General features: G+C 39.3%; 1 protein-coding gene across 2 annotated transcripts in view; it reads right to left on the bottom strand.

Annotated features, from left to right (window-relative positions):
- Window positions 1-201: 201 nt before the first annotated feature.
- wnt4 (wingless-type MMTV integration site family, member 4) overlaps window positions 202-18084 on the bottom strand; it is a 32569-nt gene continuing 14686 nt past the window's right edge. Inside the window, exons 1-6 of one of the 2 annotated variants that reach the window (XM_034121967.1) lie at window positions 14763-14821; window positions 7901-7982; window positions 7147-7300; window positions 6147-6278; window positions 3535-3677; window positions 202-1996 (exon numbers count right to left, since the gene is read on the bottom strand). In XM_034121967.1, coding sequence (XP_033977858.1) covers window positions 1526-1996; window positions 3535-3677; window positions 6147-6278; window positions 7147-7300; window positions 7901-7982; window positions 14763-14776 — 996 coding nt within the window. In that variant the 5' untranslated portion in view covers window positions 14777-14821 and the 3' untranslated portion in view covers window positions 202-1525. Of the gene's footprint in view, window positions 1997-3534; window positions 3678-6146; window positions 6279-7146; window positions 7301-7900; window positions 7983-14762; window positions 14822-18084 lie in introns of those variants that run through there. The other variant, XM_034121966.1, reaches the window with a different exon arrangement.

The raw sequence follows: 18084 nt of genomic DNA, 5'->3' as shown, positions 1-18084 counted from the left end.
TTGGTGGTGAAATATGAATCTGCTCTTTCTCACTTTCCATCTTTCTATCCTCTCTTTCTTTCCCTCTGGGCAACATTGTTGCTCTCTCTCTCTCACAATCACACACACACACACACACACACACACACACACACACACACACACACACACACACACACACACACACACACACACAGTATCATTTGAAAGAAGCAACACAAGTCATTTTGACACAGCATATATTCATTATTAACATACATTCATAGGCAGTATAGTCTTCTTCAGTGTATAAGTCTTTACAGATCTACAGTATGTCTCTATAATGATAGCACGTTATTATAGGAAAGCTTGGCTTTATGGTGGTAGTACAAGACAACAATACAGTCCTGACAGTGGCATGGGAAAGGTGTTTGTGTGTGTGAGTGCATGTGTGTGTGTGTGTGTGTGAGTGCATGTGTGTGTGTGTATGAGAGGAACAGGTATAGTTGGATATGTGGTCAGTTATTGGTTGCTGTGGGGTGAGGGCTCTATGTGCGCTTGGAGAGAAAGTGCTTCAGTCATCATGCATGCTTTAACATGCTTGGCAAGCCCTTTGTGTATCTGTGTGTGTTTACATTGAGTGTGTTTGCGTGTGCATGCATGATTCTGTTGCAAACTAGCATTTGGCATACGGCAAGGTGCAGGAGGAGGCCAAGATCAACATCAATCGGAACAAGCTAAAATGTCCAAAAATCATGTTCTGAAATGGGGCCGTATCGTTTCAAATCTGACCTGGAAAATGTTTATGATAGAAGGTTTCTGGTTGCAGCTGTGGATGAATACAGGTGTTGATTTGGAGTAATGTTTGCTGTGTGTGTGTGTGTGTGTGTGTGTGTGTGTGTGTGTGTGAGTGGAGCAGCATCAGGGCATTGCAGGGGGCAAAATAAATGACTCACAAGCAACCGAACCTCAGCGCGGAACATGTACACACAAGAAGCAAATCACAGAAAGTCCGTCTGCGATAGTTTGTCCTCTGTTGGTCAGATCCGTCCTCTGACAGACTTTACGTCTCCTTTTTGACAAAGTGAGTCCCGAAGCAGCAGCAGCAGCAAGGATAAAGGGCAAACAACCCTCTTTTTGACCCCAACCCAACCCTTTTACCCCACCCATGGGTCCAGTTCGTCCCTTATTATCTCCTCCTTCTTAGGTCCACTCCCCGTCAATCTCCTCAGTCTCAACAAATAAGTTAAACAATACAAAAATAAGAAGCAATCAATGACAAAGCAAATGTAAGAGTGAGGGATGGAGGGAGACAGAAAGTAAAAGATGCTTTCTACTTGAGAAGAACTGCCTCTGGAGCTCTGTAGCAGATCCCATGCATAATCTACTGATATCCATTAAGGTGGAATAACACGAACAGGACGAGCACAAAGGGACCAGTAGTGGGAGGGTGGGGTGGTTTCAAGCAGGAGAAGAGGGACATTCAACAGTCATTCTTGTTCCCTTTCTTTCCTTAGAGTGTGGGGCGTTTGATTTGTCCATAAGTCCTCTTTGCCCCCGACTCCCATCACCGGCAAGTGTGCATCTCCACCATTTTGCGGCACTGTTTGCATTTGACGTAGCAGCACCAGTGGAATTTGCAGCTGCACCTGTCCACCACCTCCACTTCCTGAGTCTGGAAACCTCGTCCGCAGCACATCAGCTCGCACCCGTCTATAGCCTTTGATGTTCGGTTACACTGACGTCCAACCGTGCCAAACATTCCCGGCATTTTGGGGTCGTGGTCGCAGAAATCCGGACTGGGCTCAAGGTAGACCAGATCTTCGTCCGTGTGCGGTTTGAACTGGGAGTTTCGAGGCATGAGGACTTTAGTGGTGCCCGCTTTACGCTGCTCCACCTCAGTGGCACCGTCAAACTTCTCCTTGATGACGTTGCCCACTTTGCGGAAAGGCGGCATGGCTTTCCAGCAGGTTTTCACCTCGCAGGAGCCGGACACACCGTGACATTTGCACTCCACACGCATGTGGGACAGGATGGCCTAAAGAGACACCAGAGAACCTTTGGTTAGCCAAACAGAAACTTGGAATAATATGACGGCATTGCATGATTCAAGAAAGATAACCACTATGGGTGGTTGCAGCATTAATAGATTCAATCAAAAAATCAATTTCTGTTTTTATTTTGACCTAAAACTGACTTTCTATGTCATAAAACATTGCTCAAAACTGGTGAAGTAGCAGATCAACTGGAAATATACAGTATACCTTTACTTATTAGAAACTAAATTATAACAACATAATTGATTGAATCATGTATCATCCTACAGGTAGGTAGAGAGATAGATAGACCGACAGATAGATAGATAGATAGATAGATAGATAGATAGATAGATAGATAGATAGATAGATAGATAGATAGATAGATAGATAGATAGATAGATAGATAGATAGATAGATAGATAGATAGATAGATAGATAGATAGATAGATACATAGATAGATAGATAGATAGATAGATAGATAGATAGATAGACCGACAGATAGATAGATAGATAGACAGATAGATAGATAGATAGATACATAGATAGATAGATAGATAGATAGATAGATAGATAGATAGATAGATAGATAGATAGATAGATAGATAGATAGATAGATAGATAGATACATAGATAGATAGATAGATAGATAGATAGATAGATAGATAGATAGACCGACAGATAGATAGATAGATAGACAGATAGATAGATAGATAGATACATAGATAGATAGATAGATAGATAGATAGATAGATAGATAGATAGATAGATAGATACATAGATAGATAGATAGATACATAGATAGATAGATAGATAGATAGATAGATAGATAGATAGATAGATAGATAGATAGATAGATAGATAGATAGATACATAGATACATAGATAGATAGATAGAATAATCTCTTAAATGCTGACTGTCTGTGCTAACAATCACAACTACAACAACATTTTCTACTACAAAGACTTGAGACTTGGACTCAAATCAGACTTGGATCACAAAAATGAAGGCTTAGGAATTGATTTTTAATTGACAACTGTGAAACTTAACATACTGCATTTTGTAAAAATGATGTGACTTGAAACTTGACAGGAACTCTTGAATTACTTGAGACTTACCTTGGAGTTGTCTTGATTGAATTGAGACTCAACTCCGACTTGTTTCATATGACTTGATTACTTAAATGACTTGAAAATAGAACTTCACTTCGAAATTGGAATTGACTTAAAATTTGAGTAACATAAGACTTGGACTTGGTCTTAAATAAACTAAGACTTGACTTGGTCTTAAATGACTTGACAGTATTTGCACTCAAATATTTCAGGCTGTCTATTCTTGATTTGTTTTCATGTCTTGAAAATTGCCTTCGACGATGCAGATATTGATTGTCTTGCCTTATTTTATTAATGTTTTTACTTTGGATTTTGCTAAATCTTATAATTTGCACCTTCAAAAATGTTGAGATTTCTCCGTCCTAAAAGAAGTGCGCTGTTCTACAAAAGGTTCTTGTTCACAATTGATGTCAAGGACAGATTTACCTTCCTGCCGGCCTCGTTGTTGTGCAGGTTCATGAGTGCCCGATTGGACGACTGGCCTTTACTCCTCTCCCTCACATCCACAAAGGACTGGGAGAAGGCCACTCCGTATGCAATGTTATCACTGCAGCCCGACCACTGGAACCCTGGGAAAATACGAGAAGTGGTTACAATTATGGCTTAAAAACATTTAGACAGAGATGGCAAAAGTACACACATTCAAGTAGAAGTACAAATACTCGTGTTTAAAAATACTCTGGTGAAAGTAGAAGTACTGACTAAACTTCTTTACTCAAGTAAAAGTAAAGAGGGCTTTGAAATGTACTTAAGTAAAAAGTACCCATAACTAGCAGCTGTTTTAAAGAGTACCTGACCTCCCTTTATATCAATAGAACAATAATGTCATTGTTAGCTAATGAATGTTTCCATGCTGAACAACGGCAACATGACAACGTTTTCATTGGTCCCTCTTCTTTAGAGAAGACCAGGAAATGATGGATACACGGATCGTGTTCAAATCAATAGGCACGCAATGACTCTAAATAATAATGATCAGGCCACCAAACACACATTCAAACTAAAGGAACCAGCCTGTTTGGAAAATGTGAGAAGTAGAAAGTACAGGTATTTGGGTTCAACATGTAAGAAGTAGAAAGTACAGGTGTTTGTGTTCAACATGTAAGAAGTAGAAAGTACAGGTATTTGTGTTCAAAATGTAAGAAGTAGAAAGTACAGGTATTTGTGTTCAACGTGTAAGAAGTAGAAAGTACAGGTATTTGTGTTCAACATGTAAGAAGTAGAAAGTACAGGTATTTGTGTTCAAAATGTAAGAAGTAGAAAGTACAGGTATTTGTGTTCAACGTGTAAGAAGTAGAAAGTACAGGTATTTGTGTTCAAAATGTAAGAAGTAGAAAGTACAGGTATTTGTGTTCAACGTGTAAGAAGTAGAAAGTACAGGTATTTGTGTTCAAAATGTAAGAAGTAGAAAGTACAGGTATTTGTGTTCAACGTGTAAGAAGTAGAAAGTACAGGTATTTGTGTTCAAAATGTAAGAAGTAGAAAGTACAGGTATTTGTGTTCAACGTGTAAGAAGTAGAAAGTACAGGTATTTGTGTTCAACATGTAAGAAGTAGAAAGTACAGGTATTTGGGTTCAAAATGTAAGAAGTAGAAAGTACAGGTATTTGGGTTCAAAATGTAAGAAGTAGAAAGTACAGGTATTTGTGTTCAACATGTAAGAAGTAGAAAGTACAGGTATTTGGGTTCAACATGTAAGAAGTAGAAAGTACAGGTATTTGTGTTCAACATGTAAGAAGTAGAAAGTACAGGTATTTGGGTTCAACATGTAAGAAGTAGAAAGTACAGGTATTTGTGTTCAAAATGTAAGAAGTAGAAAGTACAGGTATTTGTGTTCAACATGTAAGAAGTAGAAAGTACAGGTATTTGTGTTCAAAATGTAAGAAGTAGAAAGTACAGGTATTTGGGTTCAAAATGTAAGAAGTAGAAAGTACAGGTATTTGGGTTCAACATGTAAGAAGTAGAAAGTACAGGTATTTGTGTTCCAAATGTAAGAAGTAGAAAGTACAGGTATTTGTGTTCAAAATGTAAGAAGTAGAAAGTACAGGTATTTGTGTTCAAAATGTAAGAAGTAGAAAGTACAGGTATTTGGGTTCAACATGTAAGAAGTAGAAAGTACAGGTATTTGGGTTCAACATGTAAGAAGTAGAAAGTACAGGTATTTGTGTTCAAAATGTAAGAAGTAGAAAGTACAGGTATTTGGGTTCAACATGTAAGAAGTAGAAAGTACAGGTATTTGGGTTCAAAATGTAAGAAGTAGAAAGTACAGGTATTTGGGTTCAACATGTAAGAAGTAGAAAGTACAGGTATTTGGGTTCAACATGTAAGAAGTAGAAAGTACAGGTATTTGTGTTCAAAATGTAAGAAGTAGAAAGTACAGGTATTTGGGTTCAACATGTAAGAAGTAGAAAGTACAGGTATTTGTGTTCAACATGTAAGAAGTAGAAAGTACAGGTATTTGTGTTCAAAATGTAAGAAGTAGAAAGTACAGGTATTTGTGTTCAACATGTAAGAAGTAGAAAGTACAGGTATTTGGGTTCAACATGTAAGAAGTAGAAAGTACAGGTATTTGTGTTCAAAATGTAAGAAGTAGAAAGTACAGGTATTTGTGTTCAACATGTAAGAAGTCAAAGTAAAAAGTCGTCAGAAAAATAAGTAGTGGAGTAAAGTACTGATACCAGAAACATGTACTTAAGTACAGTAACGAAGTATTTGTACTCCACTACTTCCACCTCTGACTTTTGACAGCACTACACTATTTGACATCGACTCCAGTGCTTCTTTATTGGTGGTTCTGTGTAGTAATGCGTGATATCGATATTGTTAAAGATGTGGCTAAACAAACATGGAGTTCAGACAACATAAATAATGAAAACAAACAAATTATTTTTAATGTCACATCGTTAAATCTTTGAAATGATTGCATTCAAATATGCTGGATCAGTCGGACCTACTTTTTTTGTTGCATGAATGTGTACAGTATATATGTGTGTGTGTGTGTGTGTGTGTGTGTGTGTGTGAAACAGAAAGCTAACCTACCCTCTGGACTGACTCCATGAACATTGTGGTCACAGCCACATTTTTCCAGCTCTCCGCTGCTGCAGGCCCTCGTGACCGCAAACGCCACACTGGCTGCTGAGATGGCGTACACAAAGGCTGCCTCACGGGTGCCTAGACACACACACACACACACACACACACACACACACACACACACACACACACACACACACACACACACACACACACACACACACACACACACACACACACACACACACACACACACACAGACATATTGTTACATTATGTAAAGAGGTTGTATCAAAGTCTCATGGAAGGTGCCCAGACACCATTTTTTAAAATGCAATATCAAAGATTATGCAGGAATAAGTCCTAAAACCGAGGAATGATTTATTGTTTTACCAATTCCTGTTCCCTCAACTGGAAGTCAATGGTTTGTTGAATGTGATTTTGCTTACAGTAGATGCTTGAAATATGGTGTGTTGTTAACACAAGCTTACAAGTGTTTCCACAATTTGCTCTACAACGTTAAATATGTCAGCAAATACCCCACTTATGAATATTCAAAGCTTCTTTGTGTCATAAAACTCTGGTAACAAACAATTGACTTAATAAATGTCAATATCCAGACCACAAGTATGCCGTTAATTTTGCGGTGGTGAGGTGCAGCCACGCGACTTATTTCTTAATTCGTTTTACATTTAAAAAATAATAAAAGTTGTGTAAATATGTGAAGACTATCCTGCTCAACCGTTAGAAAAATCTCACTCGTCACCGGCTTGAGTTTCAATATCAGGATACATGGATTTATTATCCTTGCAAGAATGGAAGTAGTCATCTCAACAAAACGTGTAAGTATAAAATCCGATTGGCTTTTTGTGGAAGGGGCTAGCTGTTGTAAATGCATGCAGGTAGTAAAGTTATTCTAGTATCAGCTGTAGTGGTCTATCACTCTCAGTGTCTCTGTTGTGTCACAATGCTGAATGGATTAAATCACTGTAGTGTATAATCTTACCCTGCGTGACAATTTTTCCAAACACAGGCATGGTCTCCAGCGTGGAGCAGTTCCATCGCCGGTTTCTAAACTGGAACTGACACTCGTCGATCGCCAGCTGAGCTCCACGACGCACGGCATCCATCACCTCCACACTGCGCTTACAGATCTGCACCTGGAGGACAGACACAGAGACACGTCAGACACACAACACGCAGTACACACATATATACATCCTTTATTTAACCAGGTAAAAGTCTCATTGAGATTAAAATCAGTTTTTCAAGAGCGACCTGGCCAAGAGGGCAGCATGAACAAAGTTACAACAAATGAACAGGCAGACGAATACAGCGGTACCTATACCTGGCAGATCTTTTAAAACCATACACACCCACACGGTCACTGAGGTCTGCTGACAGATTACTTCTGGTAGTCCCAAAATCAAGGTTGAAGCAGCGAGGAGACATAGCCTTTGCTGTTGCCGCTCCAACATTATGGAACAAATTGCCCCTCCGTTAAACACAAATTAAATGCGCACATTAACCAGTCAATATGCAAATAAAAGAAACTATTATATACGCCTACATAGGAGATAGTTACTTCCCTAATTCCTACCTCGTGAATTGTTGGTTATTTTAAGCCAATGAAGTAGCACTAACAATGCTTTTGCTCACTGAAAGCTAATGTACTTGCAGGATTCTTGCTTGTTTTGAGGTTTGTATCTTCATGGTTGAATGCAATCAATTAGATTAAAGCTAAACGAAATGTACTATACCTGTCTCTGGATGAGACCTCGTAACCTCTCGCACGTCTCCTCATCCCGGATGCTTCCCACTGACGACAACTTGGCCAGGTACCTGACAGAAGGAAACACAATCAACAGAAGCTCTTAAATACATGGCGGTTGCAAAGGAGGGTTAGTTATTGTCACATTATAATGTTCCCCTTTAAACCTGAATTTAACAACATCATTCAGATGAACCGTGTTGGTTCCCATGACATTGTGGGAATGTTTTGGATGAAATGTCTGGTTGTGAGGACACTGAGAGGAGGGAAAGTGTCTTATCACACACACCACCTCCAGGCCAGACAGGCCAGACAGATACACTGCACACACACACACACACACACACACACACACACACACACACACACACACACACACACACACACACACACACACACACACACACACACACACACACACACACACACACACACACACACACACACACACACACACACACACACACACACACACACACACACACACACACACACACACACACACAATCTGAGATGTGTGAGAAATTGGCATCAGTCTGGATGCCCTGACCCTCACACATGCACCTCATCTCACTTCAGTCTCATATCTGCAGACCAGCTGCACCTCACAGAAATAGAGTCTCCCACAGAGGGAGCTGCCCTGATTGTGTACCGTCTACATGGCCAAAAGTGTATTCATCGCAGCATATATTGAGTCTGCAAATCTTACAAACAATGGAACATTTTGCAGGTGAGAAAGCTCTTCATTTCTAGAGGGGTTTCACAAAAAACAAGCAGTATTGAAAGAAAGAAACAAGGATCATTCGAAGAAACCCCAACCCTAACCGTAACCAACACGATTACAATACCGAATTAAATGGAAACTAGTTTACCTCCAGCTTCAAACCTTATAAATCAGACATTAACATATATCTCGTCTATATTTATGTTCCTGCTATGTGAATATTTAATTGGTAATAAACCAGATTTTGATTCTGATCTCTCACTCTCTCTCTAAAATACAATATCTCCAAAGCAAATTCTACATTCAAAGTATTAACATTGAAACTATTACAAGAAACCCTGTTATTTGTATTTATTTCGCAGCGCCATAGGCTACGCAGTGTTTCTCAAAATGTTTAACTATACTAGTTCCAATGTTAATACTTTGAATGTAGAATTTACTTTGGATTTTGTGTTTTAAATATCATTGTAGAAATACAATGATGTTTAAAATACAAAGTAAATTCTACATTCAAAGAATTAACATTGAAACTATTTAATTATTTGTATTTATTTCGTAGTGCATAGTGGTACTTGCTTACCTACTGTACATTATAACACCATACATCTGTGTAGAAAAGAGTCTCAAAGGGACAAGAACAGCAGTTTTACTATTATATCACTCTGTATTTGCCGACTCCTCCATACAGTGGACAGAGTTTGAATATTAAAATGGCAAATTCCAAGAGAATTAACTTTAAGGGCTCCGTAATGTATGAGCAGACATGTTTTTCTGAACAAGTTCCTGAAGCCTGTTTTATGAGTCTCTGGTTATGAGTTCCCAAGACCACACATACCTCCGTAAAGCCCGCTAGCCCGTCTCAATCAAGCTGTGGCTCACTTCCAGACTGCAGAGAGTTCTGCTGGCGTATTATTGACAACGCTACATCCTCTCAGTTTACCTTCAGAGATGCTCAAAGTACACACATCCTTTCCTCAAGTAGAAGTACAGATACTCATGTTTAAAAATACTCTGGTGAAAGTAGAAGTACTGACTAAACTTCTTTACTCAAGTAAAAGTAAAGAGGGCTTTGAAATGTACTTAAGTAAAAAGTACCCATAACTAGCAGCTGTTTTAAAGAGTACCTGACCTCCCTTTATATTAATAGAACAATAATGTCATTGTTAGCTAATGAATGTTTCCATGCTGAACAACGGCAACATGACAACGTTTTCATTGGTCCCTCTTCTTTAGAGAAGACCAGGAAATGATGGATACACGGATCGTGTTCAAATCAATAGGCACGCAATGACTCTAAATAATAATGATCACGCCACCAAACACACATTCAAACTAAAGGAACCAGCCTGTTTGGAAAATGTGAGAAGTAGAAAGTACAGGTATTTGTGTTCAACATGTAAGAAGTAGAAAGTACAGGTATTTGTGTTCAACATGTAAGAAGTAGAAAGTACAGGTATTTGTGTTCAACATGTAAGAAGTAGAAAGTACAGGTATTTGTGTTCAAAATGTAAGAAGTCAGAGTAAAAAGTCGTCAGAAAAATAAGTAGTGGAGTAAAGTACTGATACCAGAAAAATGTACTTAAGTACAGTAACGAAGTATTTGTACTCCACTACTTCCAACCTCTGGCTACAATACACTACACAAAGTCAGGCATATGATATATTAGATACTGGTAAGTGTATGCAAAAACGTTTGGGGGTATTTATTAGGTATAGATCAGCTGTTCGCTACAGCTCTTTTAATAATAATAATAATAATAATAATAAAGCTTTATTTATACAGCACCTTTCCTACAACACATGCAGCTCAAAGTGCTTTACAAAATGACACATCACAAGTTAAAAATACACAACAAGAAATTCCCCTCAGATTATTTGTTAAGAACTTTAAAAGGTACATGCAGCAAAATATCACATTTGATCAGGTTGACAGACACAAGGTAAAGGTATGATAATACAAATAAAATAAATAATGGTTTCTCTCTGACAGATAAGACACAAGACAACTGAGTCGATGCAACAATATAAAATAAAATATAAAACCCCATGAAACAAAGTGAACATATAGGTACAACAGAAATAAGACCTATAAAATAAATAAAACAATATGAAGGTAGGTAAATAATAAAGACTAAAAGAACATTTAAGTGGGGGGTTGCTGATAAAAAGCTAATCTAAAAAGATGTGTCTTTAGCAAACCCTCATGGGATTGGACAAAGGTAGAAGTATTGAGTTTAGTGCTACTGTTTTAAAAAAAATGGTTTCGTATAATGATCATCTTCCCAGAGGTCAAACAGCTCCTCCTCTCCTTCACCCTCTCATCTCCTCCTCTCAACAGAGCAGATAATTTCCCTCTCTTCCTCCGTCTCTCTTCTTCTAAAGACAGTGTGGATATCATCGCTGTGATAACCTCGCTCTCTGCTACTCCACCAAATCTCAGTCACATCCGCTCACACATTTTTAAGAAGAAGCATCACCAAGACCCACATTCTTCATCAAAGTGTGTCCAATGTTGTAATGCTTTAATGCTTTAAAGCCCCTCTACTCTGTGTAAATCTGCACGGATGAATATGTTCATGCAGGATTATAAAACAATGTGAAAGGGTTCGAAAGCTATGTTTCAGACGGATAAAGTAAGTTGACTCATATGGATTTGTATATTTAGCCAGACCTATCACAATTTTACAAAGATATTCACACGACTACAATTATGTCCTTACTGGTACCAAATTCTCAAAAAAAGTGAACCATAAAAAAGATCAGAGCCTTGGATGAGGACCGTTTTAATCCTAAATGCAATCCACCCCAATAGACTCTAAGCAGGGGCGGTTCTAGGGGGGGGCAGGAAATGAAACTAAACTAACTATTTGTCATTCCAGTCGGACCCATTAGAGCGTAAAAACTGTAACTATAAGTATCTGAAATAAATATGTGTACTGAAACAAATACCAATAACTGTATTACATTGTTTTCTTATGCCCAATTACTTCATACTGTCTTTGTCTTTTTCGTCCTGCATTTATTGTGCCCCCCTCAGAAAATAACTGGCCCCAGCCTGGCCCCCCCAGTCAAATTGGTCTAGAACCGCCAGTGACTCTAAAGGGGCCTACACACCAAACTGACACCAAAGAACACGTCCCGACGGAACACGGCTGTTGTGTCGCCTCACGTCGCCTCACGTCTCCTCACGTCTCCTCATGTCGCCTCACGTCGCCTCACGTCTCCTCACGTCTCCTCACGTCGCCTCACGTCTCCTCACGTTGCCTCACGTCTCTGCGTCTTGGCCAACGGTCGCACTGGAACACACCGCAAAGACTTCAGCCGACGGCCAAGTAGCACGTACGAACTGCGCATGCGTGAGTGGCAATAACTCTCCTTACCAGCAGGCGGCGGTAGTGTGTATTCGTCATTCAAAAGAGACAACAACCGGAAGACAGACTGCGTGATAACCGAGAGAAGAAGAACAGACTGCGTGATATAAACAAACAAACAAATAGCGTGCGTTCCATTTTCACTCTACAGCGAGAAGCTCATGGGGCTTTCCCGAACCTGTGTCGAGAGCTGGAGTTAAATGAAATCTCAGATTTGCCTTCTTAATAGTTTGTTTGGGTCCCTCACTTCCGTTTTGCTTCTCATGCACTGATTAGCTAAGCTGAACAGCCAATCAGAGTGATTTCTTTGGCCGATGGCCTTTAGCCGGCGGCGGAAGGTGTCGGCACTGCCGAAAAGACACGACGGGGTGGGACACACCAATCTGAGTAGGGCGACAGGACGCTCATCGACGGCCAGAAATCTATCGACATCTATTGACGGCCGAAATCAGCTTGGTGTGTAAGGACCTTAAGAGAAAGAAAAACCAATACCATTGCAGCTCAATGCTCTAACAATGCTCTCTGCTATCAATATCAAGAAAGAGAAGCAAAACAAGTTAGATAAACTCATTCAAACACATTTTGCAGAATCAGCTCAGAACAGTGAGTGAGGGAGAGGATCATAATGAATTTCCCCAAAGGAGAAAATTCACGTGGACACCGCTCTATTCGGACATGTCAACGTCTCGTTCGAATGCTCCGAGTAACCAAATGCATTTACAATTATTCTTAAATATGAAGTCAAAAGTTAATGATATGTCAATGTTGTGGTCATATCTTGTTTTTGCAGCAAAGACTGGTTGAAAGACATCCTAATGCTGGAAGAGAGTGAGTGAGGGATAGAAGCACAATGAGAAAATCTACGTGGACACCGCTCTAGTCGGAAAGACTCATCAACGAGTCGTTCAAATGCTCTGAATTACCAAATGCATTTACAATTATTCTTTGTAGCATTCTCGTGGTTTCCACATTACGAGTTAAAGCTCCTGAACCCACTGAAGTCAGAAAAACGACTCCCAAGCTCTGGAAACAGGACCATCAAAGAGCATAATAATAATAATAATAACTAAAAGGGTTGAAACAAAACAACAAAAACAAATAAAACAACAAATTAAAAGCAGTGACGTTTACGCCGGCATGGCAACAAGTGGGGGTTTTAAAGATCTATTAAAAGGCCATTCTAAAAGGATGCGCTTTTAGGCCTTAGCATGTGACCTTGGTCTGCATTCTCCAAAGAGCCAATATTTAGATCTATCAACTTTTCATAATACAATGTCGCTTTAACAAACCTCGAAGGAACAACAGTCTCTGGTTATAAAAGTGTTTCAGCGAAAGACAATTAAGAGTCTTTGAAGGTAATTGAACCAGGAAGAACACTGGAGTGAACATGTGGAAAGATAACAGTGGTATAAGATCAAGAGGTCTGAATTGAGTCGCATTAAATATCTAAACCCCAGTGTCCTGGAGCCATCTGTGGGGTTATTTCTCTCCCCAAATCTCCAGGTTCTCCCCTCTGATTGGCTCATGGCAGTAGAGAGAGGTTTCATCAAAGCCATGTGCGCTGTTTTATCTCTCTTTGTTGTTTAGCGTAGCCGCGGGCAGAGCGCTACATTCGGACTGTCAGCTATTGAAGCAACCAATGGCACGCACGCACGCACGCACGCACGCACGCACGCACGCACGCACGCACGCACACACGCACGCACGCACGCACGCACGCACGCACACACACACACACACACACACACACACACACACACACACACACACACACACACACACACACACACACACACACACACACACACACACACACACCTGGACAGCATTCCCACTGGGCCCACATTCACCCTGGAAACTTTTAATAAACATTGGATAAGACGTTATTCAGGTGATTTTCTGGATATGTGTGTGTGTACGCGTGGGAAAATGTTAGCACAGGCCTTGGGAGAGTGTGTGTGAGCCTTGCCTCTTTTTATCTAGCTGTGTATACCTTCACAGAGGCGAGGTTAACAACACGCCTCAACAAGGAGACAGAGGACCAGGGAATTAGTGAAGTACAAATACTTTGTTACTGTACTTGTTACTACATTTTTCTGGTATCAGTACTTTACTCCACTACTTATTTTTCTGATGACTTTTTACTTTGACTTCTTACATTTTGAACACAAATACCAGAACTTTCTACTTCTTACATGTTGAACACAAATACCTGTACTTTCTACTTCTTACATGTTGAACACAAATACCTGTACTTTCTACTTCTTACATGTTGAACACAAATACCAGAACTTTCTACTTCTCACATTTTCCAAACAGGCTGGTTCCTTTAGTTTGAATGTGTGTTTGGTGGCGTGATCATTATTATTTAGAGTCATTGCGTGCCTATTGATTTGAACACGATCCGTGTATCCATCATTTCCTGGTCTTCTCTAAAGAAGAGGGACCAATGAAAACGTTGTCATGTTGCCGTTGTTCAGCATGGAAACATTCATTAGCTAACAATGACATTATTGTTCTATTAATATAAAGGGAGGTCAGGTACTCTTTAAAACAGCTGCTAGTTATGGGTACTTTTTACTGAAGTACATTTCAAAGCCCATACTTCTTTACTTTTACTTGAGTAAAGAAGTTTAGTCAGTACTTCTACTTTTACCAGAGTATTTTAAACACGAGTATCTGTACTTCTACTTGAGTAAAGGATGTGTGTACTTTTGCCATCTCTGAAGAGGACACACACACTCTCACACACACACCATCTCATCTTCATTCCTCTCTGGCCCCCGGTGGTTTCGTGCCTAAATCCCAGGGGCCTAAGCCCAGTGGAGCCGGTGGTGTTGTGAAGGCTGCGATGTGTAATTCAACAAAAACACCCGAACGCACCACGGTCCAGGTGGAAATCTCCAAACCTCCCACTCTGAGCCCCCCACGGCCGTATGGGAGCTGGAAATAAGAGATAATTCCAAACAGAGGAGACATTCATGACGCAGGCTGTTATCTCCAGACAGGAAATAAAAGGCTAACATGAAAATTCGCCAATTCCTTTTGAAACAACGCTCTCTCTCAATGAACAAAGTTTCAAGATTCACGGCTTTATTGTCATTTGCACAATATAGTGTATATATGGCAATGAAAAACTGGCTCCTCCAACAGAGCAACATATATATAGGACATAGAACAAATAAAACAGATAAAATAGAATATAAATAGTTGCAGTGGAGTATTGTTTGATTAACATAAAATGAATTAACGAGAATTGTAATCATCAATCAATAGTTGAAGGGGCCTGATAAACGCACACACGCACACACGCACGCACACACACACACACAAAATGCACACACAAAATGCACACACACTGTAGCATCCATCAGCTCTAATGTGTATTTATATGAAAATATCCTGGTGTTTGCCTTTCCAGCGCTGAGCACACAGCAGAGGTACACAGCGACAGGTAAATATAGCATGGATGGGAAATGCAAAGAGGAAAGCTGCAAGAAAAGAGTCTCAGAAACATCTTTTACTCAAGACAGCTGAGTGACCTGCAAGCAACGAGTGTTTGACTTGATGCATGAGCAATATATGCTGGGGTTTTAAAGTATATTCAGTTCTGCAAGAAGAGAGTGAGCAGGTAGACGAGATTTAATCCCAGTGTTAAAACGAGAGTGACCTGAGTTAACCCTCGCTGTCCCTCAGCAGTGAAACCTACAGGATGCAAAGCCTAAAGCAACCTGTAGAGGGCGATATCCTCTCAGTTTACCTTCAGAGAAGGCAAACGTACACACATCCTTTACTCAAGTAGAAGTACAGATACTTGTGTTTAAAAATATAAATATATTTAAGTACTGACTAAACTTATTTACTCAAGTAAAAGTAAAGAGGGCTTTGAAATGTACTTCAGTAAAAAGTACCCATAACTAGCAGCTGTTTTAAAGAGTACCTGACCTCCCTTTATATTAATAGAACAATAATGTCATTGTTAGCTAATGAATGTTTCCATGCTGAACAACGGCAACATGACAACGTTTTCATTGGTCCCTCTTCTTTAGAGAAGACCAGGAAATGATGGATACACGGATCGTGTTCAAATCAATAGGCACGCAATGACTCTAAATAATAATGATCACGCCACCAAACACACATTCAAACTAAAGGAACCAGCCTGTTTGGGAAATGTAAGAAGTAGAAAGTACAGGTATTTGTGTTCAAAATGTAAGAAGTCAAAGTAAAAAGTCGTCAGACAAATAAGTAGTGGAGTAAAGTACTGATACCAGAAAGATTTACTTAAGTACAGTAACGAAGTATTTGTAGCCTATTCCACTACTTCCCACCTCTGTTTATCTTCAACCTTCACCTCTTATCTGTATTTTTGGGCTTTTAACCAGTGTTTCATGCAACCTGCATGAAGCACTGGTTAAAAGCCCAAAAATACAGTTTCAATCTGGAATATGAATCTCTACATTTAATATGTGATTTTCTAGAAACCAGCAGGCATTTGAAAACATCTGAATAATGTCAACAAATCGATATATATGTATTAATATGCCACCTCAATAAGGGAATGCTATACAGAGATAGAAAAACGCATCAGTTTCACGTAAAAAAGAGACCCACTCTCTTCTGGACCTCCAAACCTGTCTAAAAGTGAAGTCCCATGGCTTGCTGAAGCGTCCTTGTAAAAATTAACAAAACAAGTAAAAAGCCCTTTTAACCAGTGGTGTAGTGTAAACAAAAACAGTTCTCAAGTAAAGTATGTTGCTTTATAAATATGTTGACTCAAGAAGAATTAAAATCAATAGTTAAAGGTGGGGTAGGTAATTCACTTCAGAAACACTTTTTGTTATATTCCATGGAATGCTCTTAACATCCCGATAGCAATGAATATATTAAATGCTTTGACAATAAATACATAAAAAAATGTCATCTGTGGAAGCCGTAGTACTGTAAAAAGCACGACCAATAATTTTAGCCGGCCCGGCTAAAATAACTGGATGGCCTACCTGCCTGTCAGCCTTCCATCTGTGCACAAACTTATCTCGTGCCCTCATTGGTCATGTGCGCGTTCGTGTGTGTTGGAGGAGGGGCTCTGTAAGGAAGTCTGAAGGAAGAGGCAGATTTTTTTTGGCTGCGTACTTTCAAATTCTAGCGCACTCGAGCTGGTTTCTCCATTCTTACCCACCCTACATGTAAGAGTAAAAAAAAAACTTGTAAAAAAAACAATTGTGAGTTACTTCATTGGACGCATTTTATTACATTCATATATTATATATTTAAAAAAAAAGGTCCTTAAAAGAAGAAAACCCTTTAATTATCCCCAATGATGACAGTTGATGGTTCGGTGCCTTGCTCAAGGAAACCCAACACCCAGCTACTAGTGCACCCTCTGTATTTTTGGTCCGATTGGGACTTGAACCAACAACCCTTTAGTTCCCAAGTCAAGTCCCTACACACTGAGCTACTTCCCCCTCTTATTGAATTGCTGAAACTAACATGCCATTAGTTAAAATGCTTACAAACTGGTGGATGGCCATTGAAACTCAGCCTATGTTTTGTTTCTTTGAGAAGTGAGAGGATGATGAACCCTTAAGAAGCTGCATCTTGCCTCTTATAAAGGATTCACTTTCCATTACATGACCAAAATCCTACAGCAACGCAGAATACGAACACAAACCAAACATGACAATTTCAAGGTGTAATGCGGCTTTTTGTTGTGATAATAACATGTAAGAAGAAAATAGATATCAAGGTATGTTGGAAGGTTGCACACAAGGGTTTTTACCTGCATAACATTTTGTGTTAAAATATTACGTAACAAACACGGTTATCTAGTAGCAAAATATGGTGAAGAAGAGGGAATGTTTTTATGATTTTAAATATTTAATGCAACAGTTTTGGAAATAAGAATCTGCTTTTCTTTAAGTTATCAGTTATTCTTAAACCTTGAAGTCAAACAAATATATAGATTCAAATGAGAAAAATGAAATATACTCAAACAGCCATTCCCAAATCATGGTTATCATGGATATTTATAGAATACAAGTAATCAAATGCATGTTAAAAGAAAACCTTAAGGGCTGG

Source organism: Trematomus bernacchii, unplaced genomic scaffold (assembly GCF_902827165.1).
Source record: "Trematomus bernacchii unplaced genomic scaffold, fTreBer1.1, whole genome shotgun sequence".
Taxonomy (NCBI): domain Eukaryota; kingdom Metazoa; phylum Chordata; class Actinopteri; order Perciformes; family Nototheniidae; genus Trematomus; species Trematomus bernacchii.
This window is presented reverse-complemented; position numbering and strand designations above follow the sequence as displayed.